The 21,853-nt window shown below is 37.2% G+C and overlaps 1 protein-coding gene across 4 annotated transcripts in view; it reads left to right on the top strand.

Moving 5' to 3' along the window:
* The window catches only part of HIVEP1 (HIVEP zinc finger 1), a 179,561-nt gene that overhangs the window by 118,923 nt on the left and 38,785 nt on the right, over nucleotides 1–21,853 (top strand). For all 4 annotated transcript variants that reach the window (XM_021009853.2, XM_021009854.2, XM_078153601.1 and 1 more), the window contains one exon: nucleotides 5,965–11,876. In XM_021009853.2, the coding sequence (XP_020865512.1) occupies nucleotides 5,965–11,876 (5,912 nt within the window). The remainder of the gene's footprint in view (nucleotides 1–5,964; nucleotides 11,877–21,853) is intronic.

The raw sequence follows: 21,853 nt of genomic DNA, 5'->3' as shown, positions 1-21,853 counted from the left end.
ATGGGTCAGAGTGATAAACTGGAAGACTCCTCTTTTATTTTAGGATTTCTGCTTTAGTTATTCCTCTGTAGACTTCAGGCTAAGCTAGAAGCTGGAACTGAGACTTTACTCTGCTTCTTGGGTCTGAGCCACATGGCTGTTACTGGCTTCTGAACTTGCTCTTTTCTTGGCATATAGCCGAAGTAGCTGTGCCCTGACTCAGAACACCACTCCTGGGCTCTGGTCCACTCCTCAGTCTTCACTGGATATTTGGATAAGCTCAGCACCCAGTACTGGGTAGTGGCTGATAAAGCTGTTGTTTCAGTGCCCTGGCATGGGTCTGAGACTTCCTCTTGCCCTGGAACTCAGCCTCTTCCTGCCCAGTGGTACTCTGTGTGTAGTGTATTCCTGTCTAGACCCCCTCCCCAGTGTCCACAGACCTCTCTATTTTCCCATAGCATGTAAACTCAGGTCTGACTGAGATCCTTCTCAATTCTGATATTTTTCAGATTCTGTGATAAAAATTCAGCAAAAGATAAATGAAAAGATTGCCCATTAGCAAACAGTGAAGGCTCTATGAAGTTTAAATATTGCAGATAATCTAGTTCAACATTTCTTTTGTTTGATTTGACTTTTTTCAGCAGTACTGTTGGAGTGGAGAAGTAATAGAAGGGATAACCAACATTTGAGGGTGGAAAACTATAGGAAAGTTCAGTAATTAGGAGTAGTCAGAAGTGGGTGGCGAGCATATTTTGAAATCGTTGATTGTATTGTCTCTAGGCTGAGTAGGGTGATGCCAGGTTAGGGGTGATGGAGCAAGAGAGAGGGGCAGAGGGTAGAAACAACATATTCAGGAGAGAAGTAGAGGGGACTTTGAGTTGGTTGCTAAAGACATTTGTCTTTTCTGGTACCTAAAAGGCTGTGCTGTACTAGTTAGTGTTTCTTTTCTTTCATTTTCTCTTCATGTTTCTTCATTGTCCGTGGCCCCATTTTTTATCTGGTTTATTGCTACAAACATCTCATACTTCTGTTGTCCACTCTTCCAGTTATTCAACACTTTATTCTTTGACCACTCTTTTTTCTTTACAGCTCTCCACCCTGCCTTTTCTTTCCCATCCTTTTTTTCTGTTGATTTCGCTCTGCTGTTGTGGTAGTGGTGCCAGCAGACTGGGGGCTTGCTGACAATGAGAAAACTTTCTGGGTTGGTTTTTTGTTGTTGTTGTTGTTTTGTTTCTGTTTTTGTCAGTGAATAGATCAGATACTTCAAGTAATACTTAATTTTCAACTGTTGGTCTCTTTTTTTCAGTGTCTGTTGGGCCTACTGCCACAGGTCTCCCTCTGTTTACTTTTGGGTTGGCTGAAATGCTGGATACTTAGAAATTCCAGACATTTTAGTGAAGTTTCCCTACATGTGCAGATCAGATGATGTGATACTTTTCCTGATTCCCTTCCTTGTTAGGACTCTCTTGTGTATGTTGTATTCCCTCCAGTAAAATGCCAGCTATCTAAAAAGAGCTCCTACTTTCTGTTCATGTACCTACCTCCTGGTAGATACCTAACAAATGAGTAAATTAAGATTATGTGATATGTTATTTAGCATCATTCAGACAGTGAACATTTATTAAGCATCTGTTATGCACCAGGCACTTTGCTAAGCACTGGGGATACAAAAAAAGGTAAACGATAGTCCCTGCCCTCAAGGAGTTCACAATTTAATAGGAAAGACAAAAAGCAAACAAATATGTACAAACATGCCATATACAGGATCAATAAAAAATAATTAAGAGAGACAACACTAGTATTAAGAGCATGTTCTTCAGTCTAAAAATAAATTTTTTTTATAACCCTTGGATTTCTCTGTTAAAAATGAAGAATGACTCTTTAAATAAGAGTTTTTCTGTACAATCCTTTCTGTACAATAATTTCAGTACAGTAGTTTTACTCATTAAGCAAATTCAGTAAGCATGTTTTAAAGTTCCTACCCTATACTTGGCACATATTCATAAGTCACCCAGGTGGTACAATGCATAGAGCTCTGGAATTGAGATTAGGAAGACTTGAGCTCAAGACCTGACTCAGACACATAATAGCTGTGTGACCCTGGGCAAGTCAGTAAACCTCTGTCTCTCTCACTTTCCTCATCTGTGAAATGGAGATAACACCACCTACTTCAGTTGTAAGGATCAAATGAGATATGTAAGTGCTATCCCATTTATTGTTATTATCATATTCACATATTCTGGTTAATATCTGAATTGAATTACCATGCCCAGAGAAAACTTGGAAAAAATACCTTTTCCCCCTTTGTCACCCATGTGGAGGGATGTGAATGTTGAAGGCTGCCTATGCTGTCATGAGACCACTGTGTTGGTTGGTGTCACTGAGCTGCTTTGTCTTTGCAAAGTAAGGTTTACTGGGGGCAGGAATGATAGGGATGTACTCAGAAATGAATGTGTATTTAAAAACAAGCATAAATTTAAAAACAGCAAAGTAATGAATTTTATTGATACATTTATACAGCCACAATATTGAAAACAAATGTTTTATTAGAGATATCTTTTGTAGTAATCAAACATTATCTTGGTAGTGCTATGATTTTTGTTATATATTTCAGACACTAATTTGATTCATATGACTGGCATCCATGTTTTGAGTGAAAGAAAGAAAAACAGAAAATTTAATAGAACTCATTCATTGCATATTCCTGTAGAAGTCTTCTAACTGGTCTCTCTATATCCAGGCTCATCACCTCTAATGCCTCACAAATAACATTTTGGAACTGATCTTCCTTAAACCTTATCATTATATTCAGTTAGCATCTTTTCCACTCTAGTTCTCCTTTACCTCTATGTAGCATTTGACTCTATTGGCTACTCCTTATGACTGTGCTTCATGAGATCATTCAGAAAAAAAAATTATGTTTTAGTAAGCTTTATAACTTTTTTTGAGATTAAAATCTATATTTTTCTTTTAAATTTTATTTATTTTTACATATATTAATAATCTGACATTCCCTCTACCCATTTGTTGAATCAAAATTAGAAAAAGAAAAGAAAAACCCTCATCATAAACATGTATAGTCCAGCAGTACTAATTCCCACATTAGGCATGTCTGAAAATATGTCTCTCTATGCATTTTAAGTTTATCATGTCTCTGATAGGAGCTACATGGCACATTTTAACTTCAGTCTTTGAAATCCTCGCATTAATTAACATTCTAAGTTCATTTGGAGTTGTTTTCTATTCATATAACATAATTTGTTTAGCTATTCCCCAGTAGCAGGATAGACCCTTAGTTTCCAAATTTTGTCTACTATGAAAAGAGTTGCTATAAAGATTTTTGTATGTATTGTTCCTTTTCCTCTTTGTTTGATCTCTGGGATATAGGCCTAGTAGTATTATCGATGCAGCAAAGGGTATGCACAATTTAGTGAGTTTAGGGGCATAGTTACAAATTGCTTTTCAGAATGGCTGTACTAATTCACAGCTCCACTAATAGTGTATTAATGTGCCTGTTTTCTCAACAGCTCCTCCAACATTTCATTTTCATTTTTTATTGACTTGCTAGTTGTATGGATCTGAGGTAAAACTGCAGAGTTGCTTTAATTTGCGTTTCTCTAATGTTAACACTTACAAACTGAAGCAGAGTAGAGTAAGCAGAACCAAAAAACAAACAAACCCCAGTATTCCTAATAACTACAACAATGTAAATAGAGGAGAAAAGGAAACTGAACATTGCAATGCTCATTGTAATGTTAATTATAATGACCAAGAAGTTTGATTCCACAGAAGATTTGAGAAAATACACCTTCTTCTCTTCATAACAGTTACATGGGGATATAAGTTTGGAGTATTGGACATCCTTTCAGACACAATGTGTTAGTTGGTTTTGCTACACTGCTTTTGTTTTCCCTCTTAATCTCTATTACATAACATGACTTGCTAAATAGGTGAGGGGAAAGGGATATATTTAAAAATTAATATAAAACAAAAGATCAATAAAAATAATATTTTTTAAAAAGTGAGACTTAGCAAAGTACTAAGGGGAAAAAAATTTCTGAAGAAGGAAAGAGCATTTTGGTATGCCGGAAACAATGTAGACTTCATTTGAACTGAGCCTTGAAAGATAAATGGGTTGTTAAGTAGATGAGATGAGGGGTTTGATGAGAGAGGAAAATTGAAGGTACAAGAAAGAAATAGGATAATTATTGTTTGGTGGTACCAGATGGTTTCTGGTGGAGCCAGGAAGTTATAGAATTGAGCCTAAGGGAAAGGACCAGACTTTGAAACTAAGGTGGATTAGCCTTGGAAAGAAAGAGGGAGATACTTCCTCTGAGATAGGAGTGAAGGAGGAAAAATGTAATCAAAAGACAGAGATAGGAGAGGAATTTCATTGAACTTGTGTAAGATGGTATCAATCTTTCAATGAAATAAGTGAAGCCATATAATAAGTATGATTGTGTCTAGTATATAGTTAGGAACTTGAGGAGAGTGGGAAATGATTTTGGAACTGTTGCCTTGGGTAGTACAGTTAGGAGTTGAACAAAAAGATGGCCAGCCAGTAAAGATAAATATCATTATTTTAGGGGATCTGGTTAAATGTGACTAGATCAATTATGGTGATGATAGTTCTGTAAAGGGAATAGAGAAAGCAGATGAGCATTTCTCAGTAATAGAGATTTGCAGGATGGGCACAATAGCAAATTAAGGGAGCAAGTGTGTGGGTTGTGAGTAAAAATATTGTTGAAATGGCTGTTGCTATACTGGCAATTTGAATCTGGAGCCAGGTGAAGCTAGACTTTGAGTGATGGAGTAGGAGAATAAGAAGGAGTCAGACAATTAGAAGTTATGATAAAGGGACTGGGAAGGTGACATAATAATTTAGGATTGTGGAGGTAGAGAGATGTTAACTTTTAGAGGCAGAGAAATTCTGAGGGATAATGGAATATGGTTTTGCTGGGAGTTGGTTAGGGAGACTAAAATGGAAGTTAAGGTCCTTGGAGTTGAGGAGGCTGTCTGTGAGGCTATAGTTTCTTTAGAACATTGAAATCATTGAGACTAACACTAAGGAGTTGGAATAGAGTAGACGACTATATACCAGTTGTTGATACTGGGAACAGTGGGAATGTATGAACATGTGGTCTGTAGATAGAAAAGAGAAGAAACAAGGGAAGGGTGCTTCAGGATTAGGACTCACTTAATCACTTAAATTTATTCCACAACACCCAGCACATAGATGCTTAATAAGTGATTGTTGACTGAATGCTCAAACTGTCTACACCCCTAGGAATGATTGAAATCTGCAGATAGATGAAATATTGGATAGAAGTCTAAACTTAAAGTCAGGAAGACATGAGTTCAAATTCTGCTTCTGATATGTGCTGGCCAGGGCAAAGCACTTAACCTCTCTTTGGCTGTTTTCTCAACTATACAATGGGGATTATAATCCCCATATACTCCATTTACTATACTCTTGCCTTTACACTGGCTTTCCCCCATGCTTGGAATGCTTTTCTCTCTCATCTTTTGCTTCTTCATTTCTCTGACTTCAGTGCTCTGCCCAAATCTCACTTCACATCCCTAATTACTAAACAAATATTTATCTTTATCCCTTTTAAAATTTCAATTTTTTTCATTTTATAACATACAGGATAGTCTGGTGGTAAATGCATATAGTTCATAAACAAAAAAAAATTCATATTAAAGATATGTGTTCATTTTTTTTAACTGATAAGTGGGTGCTATCAAAAAGAATGTGGAAATCACTACTGCTATAGCACAGTAGTTCTGTTCACAAAGATCATAAGAGTACTGTGAGTGTTAAGAATTGTTAAGAATATTAAGAACTAGTATCATTTGCATTCTACTTGAATTTTATCTTATTTTTTCATAATTCTATTGTGTTCTTCATTTTTGTTTTTACTGTAGGAGGTATTTTAAAGTCATTCCAATTAAATTTTTTTTTTTCCGTTTTCCCCCCCACAGACATTTTAGAGACTGGTGTTAAAGGAACAACAGATACGGTTAAAGGTGTGAAACGGAAAAAGGTTGTAACAGAAAACCATCTGAAAAAAATACCAAAATCACCCCTGAGAAATCCTCTTCAAACAAAGCTTAAGGAAAACACAGAACAATCTTTTAATGTGTTTCATAGGACTACAGAATACCAAAAGGAAGAGAATCACCTTCCAGTAGAAAATGGGAAACAATTTACCAAACAAAATGGGGAAACACCTGTAGTAACAACCAAAGCCTCAAAAGCTGAAACATCAGTGCCCCCAAAGAAGTCTTTAACACAGCATTCCTTGGAATTACGCAAGTGGAGATCCGCGGGCTCTGATTCAGGAGATTTCAATTTGCCTGATGAACAGTGTGTCTCTAGTTCTATGTCAAGTATGACTAAGACTGACAACAGTGAATGTGTCACTTTTAATTGTAGTACTACTTCATCTTCATATACAAGCACTGCATTTGATGTCTTATTGAAAGCCATGGAGCCAGAACTGAGTACCTTATCACAAAAGGGGCCTTCTTGTGCTATAAAGGTAGAAAAACTGAGACCAAATAAAGCTGCCCGATCTCCTTCTAAACTTAAAAACAATCAGAGTACTCCAAGTCACTCTTTGTCACAGCAAGAGTTTGTTCCTGATTTACAGGTTTCTCCTTGTACCTTACAAACTGTACATGTGTCTGTTGCTGGCAAGGGTGAGCAAGTACCAGTTCAGTCAATTTCTCCTTTGCATACTATCCATGAACAATTTGTTTCTAAATCTAGCCAACATAATCAGCAGCTTTCAGTATGTCCAGGATTTACTAGATCACTTATACATCAGCAAAGTCAAGATAACCCCCAAATCCCACATGTATACAGTATAGCAGTAACATCTTCTATAAATCATACCCCACCTTCTAATATATCTCAGGTTATTCCTCAAAACCAGCCAGTGGATTCTTCTTCACCGATGTCAGTAAGTCTGACCAATTCCACACAGTTACCTATAGCCCCAGTGTATAGTTCAGCTCAAGTTGCTTCCATTGTTAATCACAGTGTGGAACAAATGTATAATCTAATTTTGAAAGATCAGAAGCCCAAAAAGCAAGGAAAATACATTTGTGAATATTGCAGTAGGGCTTGTGCAAAACCTAGTGTTCTTCTAAAGCATATCCGCTCCCATACAGGAGAAAGGCCCTATCCTTGTGTGACTTGTGGATTTTCATTTAAAACTAAAAGCAATTTATATAAGCACAAAAAATCTCATGCACATGCTATCAAACTGGGACTTGTCTTACAGCCAGATTCAAGTGGTTTATTCCTATCACATGAATCAGCTAAAGCACTGAATATTCATTCGGATGTTGAAGAAAGTGGTGAAAGTGATGATGAAGGTACTGCTGATGAAAGACAAGATGACCAAGGTTCCATAGAACTGGAGTCTACACAAATAATGAAAATTATATCAAATTCTGAAACTTTACATAAATCAAGTTCTATTCCAAGCAATCCAGATCATGTATTAGGTGACTTTTCACTACAGGAAAATTCTTCAGAATCACAAGGAAGAGCATCACTACCTAAAGTAGTAGTTCACCCGGTGAACATTTCCCCCTTAAGAGTTGGTAGTCCAAAAGTTATAGATTCCACTCTTGAACTTCCTAATACACAAAAACCAAGGGACATTCAAGTTACAAACACAAAGCCAAATGTAGATAATGTGTCTTCCTTGGAGACTGATAATAAGCCCCCTCAGAAAGGGGATGTTTCACAGTCAGAAGAAAGACGAGAATCTCATGTAGGACCAATCCATGCACAGCTACAAAGGCAACAGGCCACTGATTGTCCCCAGGAGCAACAAGGGAAGCATTTGCTGAGTCCTCGAAGTTTAGGAAGCACGGATTCAGGTTACTTTTCACGTTCTGAAAGTACTGATCAGACAATGAGTCCACCTCCTCCCTTTGCAAGAGTGTTACCCACCACTGAAAAAGATCCCAATAAAAACAATGGACCCTATGTGGTTCCTGTCAGCACAGCACCACCTTCTGCTACACAAACAGCCTCTGGTGAAAAAGCATTGATTTTATCTGGTCAAATGCGTCCACCAATGGCAACAAAAACACTGGAAGAACGCATATCAAAGTTAATATCTGACAATGAAGCCTTGGTAGATGATAAGCAGCTAGATAGTGTGAAACCAAGAAGAACCTCTCTCTCTCGAAGAGGCAGTATAGATTCACCAAAATCATATATATTTAAAGATTCTTTCCAGTTTGACCTAAAACCCATGGGAAGGAGAACTAGCTCAAGTTCTGATATACCAAAGTCCCCTTTCACACCTACTGAGAAATCTAAACAAGTTTTTCTTTTGTCTGTACCTTCCCTTGACTGTTTACCTATAACCAGAAGTAATTCTATGCCTACTACAGGTTATTCAGCTGTACCTGCAAATATAATACCACCTCCACATCCACTAAGAGGAAGTCAATCGTTTGATGACAAAATTGGCTCTTTTTATGATGATGTCTTTGTATCAGGACCTAATTCTGCAGTACAACAAAGTGGACATCCTCGTACTCTTGTGAGACAGACAGCAATAGAAGATTCTTCTTCAAATGAAAATCATGTTCTTGGAACAACACAGTCTTCAGATGAAGGCTATCCTGGATGTAATGTTTCTAATGAAACTTTATTGCCAAGAAGTAAGTCATTTGCACCAGGATCAAATTTGGAAAAAAAGAAATCCTATCAAGGCCGAGGAACAATGTTTGAGTGTGAAACCTGTCGAAACAGGTATAGGAAACTGGAAAATTTTGAAAATCACAAGAAATTTTACTGTTCAGAGTTACATGGACCAAAAACAAAGGTAGCTATACGAGAAGCTGAACACAGTCCAGTGTCTAGTAGTACACAACCTCCAATCCTGCACTATAGAATGGCTGGTCCATCTGGAGTCTGGGAACAGACACCCCAGATAAGAAAAAGAAGGAAAATGAAAAGTGTTGGAGATGATGATGAGCTTCAGCAAAATGAAAGTGGAATTGCTTCAAAAAGTTTAGAAGGTATTCAGTGTCAGAATATGTCAGGAAGTACTAGTTTGTCTAAACATAATGTTAACATAAGCGGACAACAATCTGGATGTATAACATTGCAAAAATCTCAAATTCAGCTTGTTACTAGGAGTGCAGAACAGATTATCGAACCTAAACTCTCTCCCATTGTGGAAAAGCAAATAAATTCAGTTACCCAGGAAAAGATAGAGCTGAAAAGACAAGGGACTGGAATTTCAGTAATACAGCATACCAATTCACTAAGCAGACCTACTTCCTTTGAAAAATCTGAACCTTTTGAAAGAAGTTCCCCAGTTTCTTTTCAAGAGCATAGTAGATCTGTGAAGCATGGGCCTTTGAAAACAATTAGAATTATTCAAGGGGATGGATGTATTCCTGGGAGTGCTGTTTACCATCCCCAACTTGTGTTGTCAGATTCGCCTAGAGCAGAATTTCAAGAAAATCCTAGAGTGGTTTCAAATGAAAGAAATCTGCTGATACAGTCAAGACTAGTTCGCCAACATAATATACAAGTCCCTGAAATATTGGTCACAGAAGAACCAGATCGTGACCATGAAACCCAAAATAATGATCAAGAAAAAGCAGAAAAATTTAATTGGCCTCAACGGAGTGAAACTTTAGCAAAATTGCCAACAGAGAAACTGCCACCCAAAAAGAAAAGGATCCGTCTAGCTGAGATGGAACACTCCTCTGCTGAATCCAGCTTTGATTCTACACTTTCTAGGAGCCTAAGTAGGGAGAGCAGTTTATCACATACTTCAAGTTTCTCAGCTTCTTTAGATATAGATGAAGTTTCTAAAATTGACAATACCTCCAGAATTGAAAGTATAAATAAACCAGAGCTCCTCATGATTCCAGCTGGCTCACAAACATTGAGTGTTCCAGGAACTCCTTACAGGGAAATGAGACGAGCTGCTTCAGAACAAATTAATTGCACAGAGCCATCTATGGAGGTCTCTGACTTTAGAAGTAAATCTTTTGACTGTGGAAACACATCTCCATCCAAATCTATTCCACTTGTGGAGGTACAGACTCTGAAGTCTCCTGCTGGCATTGGAATTACAGGACATGTGCCTCTTTTAGAAAGAAGGAGGGGACCTCTTGTACGTCAGATATCTCTAAACATAGCTCCAGAGAGTCATCTGCCTCCTGTAGTGCCATCATCTTTCCTGAATACTCTTGTATCAGATGTAACCACAGTGACATTTCATAGATCTCAGATCTCTAGTAAATCTTTAAATGAGTTTCCTTCAAACTCTTTGCTTTCCCAGATTCAGGTTAAGGACTTGGACCCAGTAATCTCAAAATCTGTTTCTATAACCCCCCAGCATCTTTTAGGTATCAACTTAACAGATCAAATTTATCTTACCGCTGAATACCCAAATGTGGAAACTTCTTTTGAAGTGACAACACAAGGTAAAAAATCAGACACTGTCTCCACCACACATTTGTCTTCTGAAAGTGAGGATTGCTTTGCTCCAAAGTATCAACTTCACTTTAAAACTCTGCATTCAAGTCAGTCATGTTCAAATTCCATAAATGCCTTGTCAAACCAAGTTCATCCAAATCTAGTTAATGTGGACCAAAGTGTGACTTCATTAAAAATACCTGGTACATCTACTTCTTGCCCTTTGCCACCTCTAAAACCTGGACATTTGTGTACTCAAATACAAAAGACATCACCTTTTGTGGTTCCTGTTCATATTCACAGTAATGTACCACCTTATAATCTTGCTACTGTTACATCCCTTCCACAAATTTTAGTGACCCAGGATCAATCAAATCAGCCAGTTTGCAAGACAAATATGGTCACAGTGCCAACATCAGAAAGTGCAATTCAGATGCCAAAATCTCACCAGGATCCCCAGAATGCTTTGCCAAACTCACAAAAACAGCTTGTTAATGAAAATGTATTTTCTGAGATAGGCCAAAATTCATCACTGTCAGAATCCTCGATTCAGAAAATCCTTGTCAGTGGTCTTTTTCCTCACCCAGAAGCATCAGCATCAAGTAAAAGAATGCTTTCCCCAGCCAATAGTTTAGATATTGCCATGGAAAAACAACAGAAGCGAGCTAAAGATGAAAATGGTGCTGTTTGTGTAACAGATGTCAGACCGTTACAACTGTTGAATGTGACAATTAGTGACTCTAATAAACACAAAAAACCTGTTTTGGTGAGACAGGTTTGTACTACAGAGCCCCTTGAAGGTGTTTTATTGGATCAGGAAATTATTCCACAACTTGGAAATAGCAGTGGCCCTGGCAGTTTGAAAGATGGTTTACCAGCCAGTACCTCTTCAGGAAATTTGAAATCTGAAATTGTAGAACATATAAAAGAATTGCCAGAATTAGGAAACATTAAGTCTTCTATATCTCTAAATCTTGAAGCTAGAAAACCACCTGTATCTTCAGAAAATATTCAAATTTCTCCTTTGAAGAGTGCAGACAGTAACCAAGAAAGGAATTCCCCAGTGGTTAAGAACAAGTGTAACAAAATGAGCATCCAGGAGCTAACTTCTTCTACGTTTCATTCAGGAGATGTTCAGCAGCTATCCTTTCCAAGCTTAAAGACTACAACAAGTTTTACATGGTGTTACCTTGTGAAACGGAAACCATTACATTTGCCTCAAAATGACCAAAAAACTTCAGCATATTCAGTGTGGAATACTAGTTCCAGTAATCCAAATCCACTTGGTTTGCCTACAAAAATTGCACTTTCTCTCCTTAATTCAAAACAGAAGTTTGAAAAATCCCTATATAGTCAAGCAATAACTTCTCGTTCCAAATCAGATGTACTGGTCTATTCAAGCAAATGGAAAAACAACTTAAGCAAGGTACTTCGCGTGTAATTATTTTCTAAAAACAGTTCATATAATTAATTTCTTTGTACTTCTAAAGTGTTTAATTGAAAAATAATGTATTTTCATTTAAACTACTGAAATCTGTCCTAATTATGCAGGTAATTATTTAAGCAAAAGGATAACATTTGTCTTCGTGAATAGTACTAAGTAACTATAGGCCTTTCAAGATGTCTATCTTGTTACATTTTCTGACACTGATAATTTGGAGAAGCTGTTGTCCAGTAGTCCAATGAGCAGCGTTGAAGACTTGAGCTGGGTCAGTGGCAGTAAAAGAGCACAACTAAGAGACATTGTGGAGGTAGAATCTGTTTGGTAACCGGATATGTACATGTGAAATTAAGGATGAAGTAAAAGATGATTCAGGTTTCAAGCCTGTATGACTGGTTGATAGTATTACTATAAATAGAGAAGCTAAGGGGAAGAACTGATTGGAGCAATAAAGGAGATGGACAGCAGTGACAGTTGTGAGTTCAAGTTAAATATGTGGAGTTTTGGTCCTGGTTGTTCTTTCAAGTAGAGCTCTTCAACAGGACTTTTGGAAGTGTGAGTCTGGAGCTTGGGAAAGGAAGTCTAGGCTGCAGCTAAAGATTTGGGAAATCATCCACATAAAGGTGGTAGTGTAATCTACCAGAGGAAAGAAGATAATCAAGATAAAGATTGTAGACAGAAAAGAGTACCAAAGACAGAACCTTAAAGAATGAGTACATTTAACAGGCAGGATGAGGAAGAGAAGACATGAATAATAACTTTCTAGTAGGAAAAGTTTATGAAGATCTTGACTATCAGAGCTTTCATAGAATATAATTTAAAAGGATGAGGTGTGAGGGTTTCTCCCCTTAGAAGCAGGTTATTTCCCTTTAGAATTACCCCTCATTTAAGCTAAGTGCTTTAAGGACATTCCCTATCAAAGTAAGACATATTCAAGTTTATATTTATGTAGGGTTTCTGTTGTTGTTATTGTTGCATATTTGACTTTAATCTTGAGATTTATTGAATAGCTTAGTGAAATTGTTAGTCACAAGTATGAGATACCTCAGATATGAAGACATTTCAGAACAAAACTGGAGGATGACTATTTGAAAGAATTTGCATGCCCTTTGTTCTGTGCCTATCTATGAAAATCAGATGTAACACTTTTAAAAGCATTTCTCTTAAACTTTGTGTGTTGAGCTGCTGTGGTCAGTGGCTGCAAGATTTAAAACACACACACACACACACACACACACACACACACACACACACACATACACATACATATCTGGATTCTGACTTTACAGTACCTCGAATTGATTTTTTTATGTTGGCTTTGCATTTTTAAGTTATTTACTTTATAATCTTTTATTTTCTAACACTGTAGTGAGTTTATCAGATTTGCTTTGTGGGGAACGGAGTTATGATAGCATCTAGAAAATTGCTTATCATGAATATACTGCATTTTTCCTTTTTTAATAGGCCCCCTGTGGATAGGAAACTGTAGTTGTTTCCTTACTGTCATTCAGGCTTCTAGAACAACAGTTTTGACTCTGAAAATACCAGAAATTGAAAGACACTCTTTAATAACCCTGTTTCTTAGACATTTTCAGCTTAAAGGTGTTTGTATACCTCTCTTCTTATATTCAACATATGATTCAATGGGCAGAACTATAGATTGAAGATTAAGAAACAACATTTTCTTTAAGTTTGAACAAAGAAGATTGTGAAGCCCTCATTTAGCTAATTTTTTTCTTTTAAAAAATTAATTAAGGATTGTGCAAAAAAAAAAAGAATGTTTAAAGTCAGCAATTATAAATTGGGAGACAGCAAAGAACAGGTAGCCCTGGAGCTTTCCTGGGTTCAAGCTCTATATCAGTCATGTGACCCTGGGCAAATCACTTACTGTCACTCTTTCAGTGCCCTCCAGGCAACTCTTTGAAGACCTTGAGTTCCAGAGCAGTTGATGACCTGTATTGTTGGAAATCACATACCTGGTACTTTTCCTCTTCCCCTTAAAACATTCTAAAAGACTTTTAGTAATTAATGTTAGTTACTTGCTGCAGAGTTACTGGTACTAAAGATTAAAACACATACACTCTCACACATTCATAAATAGAAAACAAGCAGAGTGGTAGGTACAGTGGAAAGAGCAATGGATTTATTGTTAAGAGACCTCAATTCAAATCCTATCTCTTGTCATTTGCCGTATATGTGATCTTAACTAAATTGCTCAATATTTCTGGACCCCAGTTTACTCATCTGTAAAATGAGGAAGGGTAAGTGTGGAGCTTGGGAGAAAAAAGATTGAACTGGATTTCCTCTGAGGTCCCTTCTATTTCTAAATCAAATTTCTGTGCTCTATTGATCCTGTGTGTGCACATTTACTGTATTCTGAGCAGTGAAAATAAATGCCAGATTTTTAGCCCATTTTTTTTCATTTTGTACAAAAAAATAGAATGTGTAAACAATTCATGTGATAGGTTTGTTTACACACCCTACATGTTTTTTAATGAATCCCATTCATTTTGTATTGTGAGACTATTTTCCTAAAATCATCATCCTTGTTCCTTTAAGGGAAATAAGCATTTATCAAGCACCAACTATGTGCCAGTCACTAGAGCACTTTACACATATTATCTCATGTAATCCTCATAACAACTCTGTGAGGTAATTGCTATTGTGATCCCACTTTACATTTCAGGAAACTGAAACACACAATAGTTAAATGACTTGAAAAGGGTTTAAGAAGTATCTGCAAACAGCTAAGAAGTATCTGAGGCTGGATTTGAACTCAGGCCTTCCTGACTCTAGATCCAGCACTCTATCCTATATGCCACCTAGCTGCCTTAGCCTTCTTTAATAAAGAAACTGCTGAAATTTATTATTATATTCAAGAAGGTAATTATTCGAATGTGTGATTATCTGCAGAAGAATCTGTAGCAGAAGTAGTTTCTGGAGGTTTCTTGGGAGGAAATACTTGAACTGTGTTCCTAACACAAAAGTCCTGTTTTCACTCTTGCTTATCAAAGCTCTTTTCCTTATTTACAATCCAAAGTCCCTTGACATCATTCCCTATCTTTAGTTAAGTCTTTCAGTTTAAGAGGTAGTAATTGTCCACGCCAAGGCCAACCCTTTCTTATCCAGATTACTTCCCCTGACTTAGCTTCCTTTTCTGGGGAATCTCTGTCTGTCTTGTCTCTCTGTTTCTCTATTTCAGAAGCTGTCTTTTCTCATTGCCTTCACTTCCTATCTGTTCATTCCTCATGTCTTTGAAATTTGGCTTCTGACCTCATCATTCACTGCTCTTTACAGTTACCAAAGATCTCTTAATTGCCAAATCTAAGAGCCTTTGCTCGATCCTCATCCTTCTTGAAACTCCACCACTTTTTCTTCCTGGTTACTTTTTCGTCTTTGCATTTTCATGCTACTGTCTCCACTCAGTTCTCCTTCTCTTTTGCTAGATCATCAACCATATACTACCCCCTAACTGTGGATGTACTCTATGACTATGTCCTGGGTTCTTTTCTTTCTGTATATTCTCTCTTTTTTGGTGACTTCATCAGCTCAAGTGAATTCCATTATCATTTGTATACAGATTGACTGCAATATCTGTATAGCCACCCTTAATCTGTCATCTGAATGTTCTATAGGTGCCTTCAACAAAACATGTCCAAAACTGAATTAAATGTCTTTCCCCATGAAGCCAGCCCTCTTCCTAACTTCTCTTTTTCTGTTGAGGCTACCACCGTCCTTCTAGTTACCAAGGCTTACATCATTAGAGTCCTTTTTGACTCCCCTTTTTAACTATACGTGTCCACTCAGTTGCCAAATCTTGTCAATTCTATTTCTACAACGTTTTACGCATTGGATTTTTTCTGTCCTCTCACTTAACCACTATTGTAGTTCACACCCTCATCACTTCCCACATGAACTATTTAAGTAATATCCTAATTAGTCTTCTTTCTTCCATCCATCCTGAGCTATCAAAGTGATTTTCCTAAAATGCCATTCAGTATCACCTCTAAAACTGAGTATAAATTCCTCTGTTTGCCATTTAAATACCTATGGAGCCTGTTCCCAGGAGTACGAGGAGGAGGATGATTAACTCTTCAAGGGCAGGGGCAGGTTCACTCTAGCCTTTGTATTTCCAGTGTTAGTATAGTGCTTGCCTCATAGGTTTTTAAAAGATTTTTTTCCCCCCAGCAAATTTATTATTTGTTTTTAATATTCTTTTTTAAAAATTGAATTCTAGATTCTCTCTCCAGCCCCTCCCCCAGCCATTGAGACTGCATAAACACCCACACACATATATATTTCTTCCCTTTGAGAACTAGTTCAGATGAGTGATATTCAAGCATTGCCCACAAACACCTCTCCCATTTTCCACTCCACTGTAAAAGCTCTTCCTTGTGTGCCTTTTTTGTGAGATAATTTCCCCCATTCTTCCTGTCCCTTCCCTCTTTCCCCAATGCATTGCACTTTCTTGTCCTTTCATATTTTTTTAACCCTCTGTACCTCTTTCTATGTAGGCTTTCTAACTACCCTAATAATGATAAAGTTCTTCAGTTACATGTATCATCTTCCCAATTTAACCATATTAAGTCCCGTATGATTTCTCTTTTATGTTTACTTTTTTATGCTTGTTTTGAGTCTTAAGTTTGAATGTTAGATTTTCTGTTCAGCTCTAATTTTTTCATCAGGAATGCTTGAAAATCCTCTATTTCAATGAATATCCATTTTTTTCTCCTGAAAGATTACAGTCAGTTTTGCTGGGTAGATTTTGCCTTCTGCTCCTTTAACATGGAAGCTACTAAATGTTGTGTGACGCTGACTCTGATTCCATGATATTGAATGGCTTCTTTCTGGCTGCTTGCAATATTTTCTCCTTGATCTGGGAGTTGTGGAATTTGGCTCTAATGTTCCTGAGAGTTTTCATTTTGGGATTTCTTTCAGCAGGTGATGGGTGGATTTTTTTCAGTTTCTATTTTACCCTCTGGTTCTAGTATATTAAGTCCATTTTCCTAGATGATTTCTAAAAATAAGACATCTAGGCTTTTTTTTTTTTTAAATGGCTTTCAGGTAGTCCACTAATTCTTAAATTATCTCTCCTCAATATGTTTTCTAGGTCAGTTTTTCTGATGAGGTAATTCACATTTTCTTTTCATTCTTTTGACTTTATTTTATTGTTTCTTGAAGTTTCATGGAATCATTAGCTTCCATTTACCCAATTCTAATTTTTAAAGAATTATTTTCTTCAGTGAGCTTTTGTACCTATTTTTCTATTTAGCTAACTCTTTTTTCAGTGGCTTGTGTGCCTCTTTTACCATTTGGCAAATTCTGTTTTATAAAATGTAATTTTGTTCAGTATTTTTTGTGCTTCTTTACCAAGCTGTTAATTCTCTTCATAATTTTCTTGCATTACTCTCATTTCTTTTTACAATTTTTCTTCTTCTACTCTTATGGCTTTTTTTAACCCTTCCAGGAATTCTTGTTGGACTTGAGTCTAATTTGCATTTTTTTTTCCTGAGGCTTTGCTTGTAGTTGTTTTGCCATTGTAATTTTCTTCTAAATTTGTATCTTGATCTTCCCTGTAACCATAGTAGCTTTTTATGATCAGGTTCTACTTTTTTTTTTTTGCTCATTTTTCCAGCCTGTTTCTTGGCTTTTACCTTTTTGTTAAAGCTAGGCTTTATACATCTGGCGGTGAGGAGGGGGAAAGGAAGGCACTGTCCCAAGCTGCAGTCTTGGTCTCTGCTCTGATCTTTACCCAGGAAGATCTCATGTTCCCTTGAAGCTGCAAGCTCTAGTCTCCTCTCTGCTCTGCAGCTGCAACCAAGGTCCATGCTCCCTTGGGACAGGACACAAATGCTCCTCTCTCCAATGAAACTGTGAGTTAGAACTGTGTAGGCCTTATACTCAGTGCCAGCAAATGGTCCTCTGTAATCACTTTCTCACCAGTTGCCCAATTCCCTTACCATCTCTGCATGGAGTGACCCCAAAGCTGCTGCTGCTGCTGCTGCTGTTGTAGCTACCTCCAACACTTACCAGTGGTGCTGATGCTGCTTGTGCACCAGGCCAGCCCCCACCATAGTGTCACAGACCTCTCCTACTGACCTCCTAAATTGTTTTGTGCTGTGAAAATGTCTCACCATGACTTTTTGTTGGCTATGTCACTCCAAAATTCCATTTGATGCATTATTTTAAAGTTGTTTGGAAGGGGACGTGGGGAGAGTTCAGCTAGGTTGTTTCTCTACTTTGCCATCTTGGCTCCTTAAAAATTTCTTATTGATTGCAACATACCATATTGATTACCCCTCTCCCACAACGTGTGCAAAAAAGGAAAGAGGGGCAGTTTTTGATCTCTTTCTGATCAAATTTGGCAATACAATTATACAACATTTAGGGGTGGGTTTTTTTTCATTCTTTATTTACATTGTTGTACAAATTGTATATGTTGGTTTTTTTGTTCTGCTTACTTCACTTTGAGATGGTTCCTACAAGTCTTCCCATGTTTCGCTATCTATTTTCATATTCATTGATTGTTACAGAAAATAACATCCCTTCACATTCATGTACCACAATTTGTTTACCAATTCCAGAATGCTGGGCAGAATGCTGGGCATCTTACTTCATTTTCGTTTATTTTAACTTCTATGAAAATCATTGCTATAAATAAATTTGGTACTTTTAGGAACTTCCTATCTTTGACTTCCTTAGGAGTAGATGCCTAGCAGTAGGATATGTGGGCCAAAGAACATGGACATTTTTTGTCCCTTTAATTCCAAATTGCTTTCCAGAATGATTGGCCCAGTTCACAGTTATACCCTAAGTGTTATGTGTCCACAGCTCTTCTTTTTTTGTTTTTTATTAATTAATTATTTGTAGTTTTCAACATTCATTTCCATAAGATTTTGAGTTCCAAATTTTCTCCCCATCTCGCCCCTCTCCCCACCCTAAGACAGCATGCATTCTGAATACCCTTCCCCTTCTATCACTGCCCCCCCCTTATCCCCTTCCCCTTCTATTTTCCTGTAGGTCAGGATAGATTTCTATACCCTATTGCCTGTACACTGTTCTAGTCCTTCTTCTGATTTCTCTTCAATTTGGAATAATTGTGTATTATATGAATTGCCTTTCCTTCAAATGTGAAGTTCTTTCTTGTCACTTAAAAATTTAGTTATGTGTCATTGAAATTCTTAAGTGTCACCACTACATGTCTCAAAGTTTGATATGCTTGATATTTTTATTGTGGTGATCTATGGATTCTCTCATTTTATTCTTGGTTGTCTATATTTTAAAGTTGTAGACAATTTTCTTTCATTTCCTTCATTGTGGTATTTAGATTTTTTGAGTCATAATGTTTGTTTGTTTGTTTGTTTTTGTGAGGCAGTTGGGGTTAAATGACTTGCCCAGGGGCACACAACTAGTAAGTGTCAAGTGTTTGGTTCAAGGCCAGATTTGAACTCAGGTCCTCCTGACTTCAGGGCCAGTGCTCTCTCCACAATGCCACCTAGCTGCCCCTTACAGCTAATAAGTGTTATGTGTCTGAGGTTGGATTTGAACTCAGCTCTTCCTTCCTGACTCCAGGGCCGGTGATCTATCCACTGCACCACCTAGCTGCCCCGATTTGTCATGTTTTTCTAGGAAACCTGTGATCCTTATTTCTTTTTTTCCTGAACACCTTGTCTTCAATGTCAGTCTCTTTGGCTTATATAAAATTAAAATATATTTAGAGTTATCTTTTGCTGATCTTCTACCAGATTTTCTTACACTTCTGAAAATTTGTCTTTTAAATGTTATTCTCTCTCACATGGCTTCCACATTGGATAGATTCCTCTATCATGTATTCAATTTTTCCTGCTGTACTAAATGCATCTTAAATTTTGCATTTACAGCTCCCATAACTGACCTTCTCTCCTAATTACTTGTTTTGTAACATTTATTTCTCTTTTGAACCATTCTGGAATTTTTTGTTCCATGATTCCTGAGGAATCCACAGGATTCTGTCCTTTACCAGGCAATATTGTTTCACTTCTCTTCATATTATAAAATTTGTTTAAAATATTTTTATTTTACTTCTTATTCTTCATTTTGTTTTTAGGATCCTCTCTGTTGGTTTATCTGCCTGTGAGGGAGGCTTTTATTCGAATTCTTGTCTCCTGCTCTTGTGGTCTGAGCTGTTCTTTTGTATTTCTGTTCCTTCTCTCTTTAACCTACCTCCTCCCTTGATTGTGCAGTGCCTCAAGCATGGGCCGTTGGATGGCCTCACAGTTCTTGCTTTAAGAGAAGTGACAGTTAACAGGATCAGGTCTCTGCTCTTAATAACATCCAACAGGAGAAGAGTAGCTCCCAACTGATTTCCTACTCTACCCTTTCCTTTGGGTTCCAGGCTCTGCTCCCATCTAGCTTCTAGCCACTGGCTCTGAAAACCAGCATGTTTCTGAAAACTCAGCCAGTTAGTTGCTTTCATCCTCTCTCCTTATTTCCTTCATGTGGTTGGGCAGAATCTGTGTCTCTGTGTCTACTAGCTTTTTTTTTAAATGGTGGGATGGGATGTGTTTGGGCCGAGCCATCTTGATAGTGGATCCCTAAACATTTTTTAGAGTGAGTTTGTTTATTTATGCTCATTGATATAAGAGCTTGATTTGGGGAGGGGAATGCTGAGTTAGAGCTCTAAGTAGTTAAGTTCTGTAGTACTAATTCATGCTTACTTTCTTGTGGAATCAGCTTGTATGCATCTGGTACATAATTACCTTTTTTTAAAGTTTAGGTTTAAAGAGACTGGAAAAAATATTTCACTATCTTTTTTTTAATTCTGCCCATATCTTTTCAAGAAACTATTCAATGTTCATAGCTACCTTTTCTCTTCTGAGTCTTATAACTTTAATCAGTAGCAGGGCTAGTAGGAAAAAAAAAGCTGCCCAAAAAACTGTCTTCTGTTCAGGACTTCAAAAATCTCCTTTTTCATGCCCTTTCTGGGTCTCTCTTGGTGATAGCATTTGCTCCCATATGAATCACTATAAGTATATATTCATTATTAGACTTGACAAATCTTTGTCAACATCAACATTGTTTCACCTAAGAGAGAAAGCTACTCACTTTTCAGAAGATCTAGTCTTATCCCTTATGGATAAGAGCCTTGACATATCTTACAAAACTTAAGTTAACGAATCTGTATTCTTTCCTTCTTAATAACAACAGGTAGTATTTATACGGAGTTTTAAGACTTATGAAGTATTTTTGCCTCATCTATTCTCACAAATATCCTGTGAGTTTGGTACAAGTATTATTGTCCTCATCTGATAGATGAGAAAACTGAGAGTCATAGAGTTGTTAATAGTCACACAGTTGAGAATTCTTGCATTTGAACCTAAATGTCTTTTGGCACCATTTCTAAAGCTCTTTGTTCTGTGCCAATACTAACTCTCCCAGAATCTTAGAGATGGAAAGTATCTCAGAAGACATCTAGTGCAAACTGTTCTCCATTGCATCCCTGACAAAGAACTGGCCAGCCTCATATTAAAACCCACAGAGCTTAATACCATCAAGATGGTGCATTCAGCCTTTAAGAAAATAAATGATCTCAGTATAACAGAACCTTAAATTTAATCCTCTTACATTATTAGGCTCACTGTGTAAAATGCACAGTGGAAGTTTTCTGTTGAATTAGTATGCTGGGAGATGACTCATTTTCATTTGACCTTTGTGCCAAATGATAAACTAAAAGTAGCAGTGAGCCCAACTCCAACCACAACCTGAGTAGGATTCTTAGACACCCCCCCCATTCAGATTATATGAATCTTAACAATTCATTCATTCAACAAACGTTCATATACTTATATATAAATAATGATTCAGTGTCAAAATTGATGTCAAGCAGTGATACTATTCCAGTATAAGCTGGAGAGGTTTGGAAAAGATTTAAGGAGGAAATGGGACTTAAGCTGGTCTCATGACTTAGAGAGGAGAAAAGAGAG

Source organism: Phascolarctos cinereus, unplaced genomic scaffold (assembly GCF_003287225.1).
Source record: "Phascolarctos cinereus isolate Bilbo 61053 unplaced genomic scaffold, phaCin_HiC Scaffold_4;HRSCAF=312, whole genome shotgun sequence".
NCBI lineage: Eukaryota > Metazoa > Chordata > Mammalia > Diprotodontia > Phascolarctidae > Phascolarctos > Phascolarctos cinereus.
Note: the sequence above shows the minus strand (reverse complement) of the source record. Positions and strands in the feature narration are given on the sequence as shown.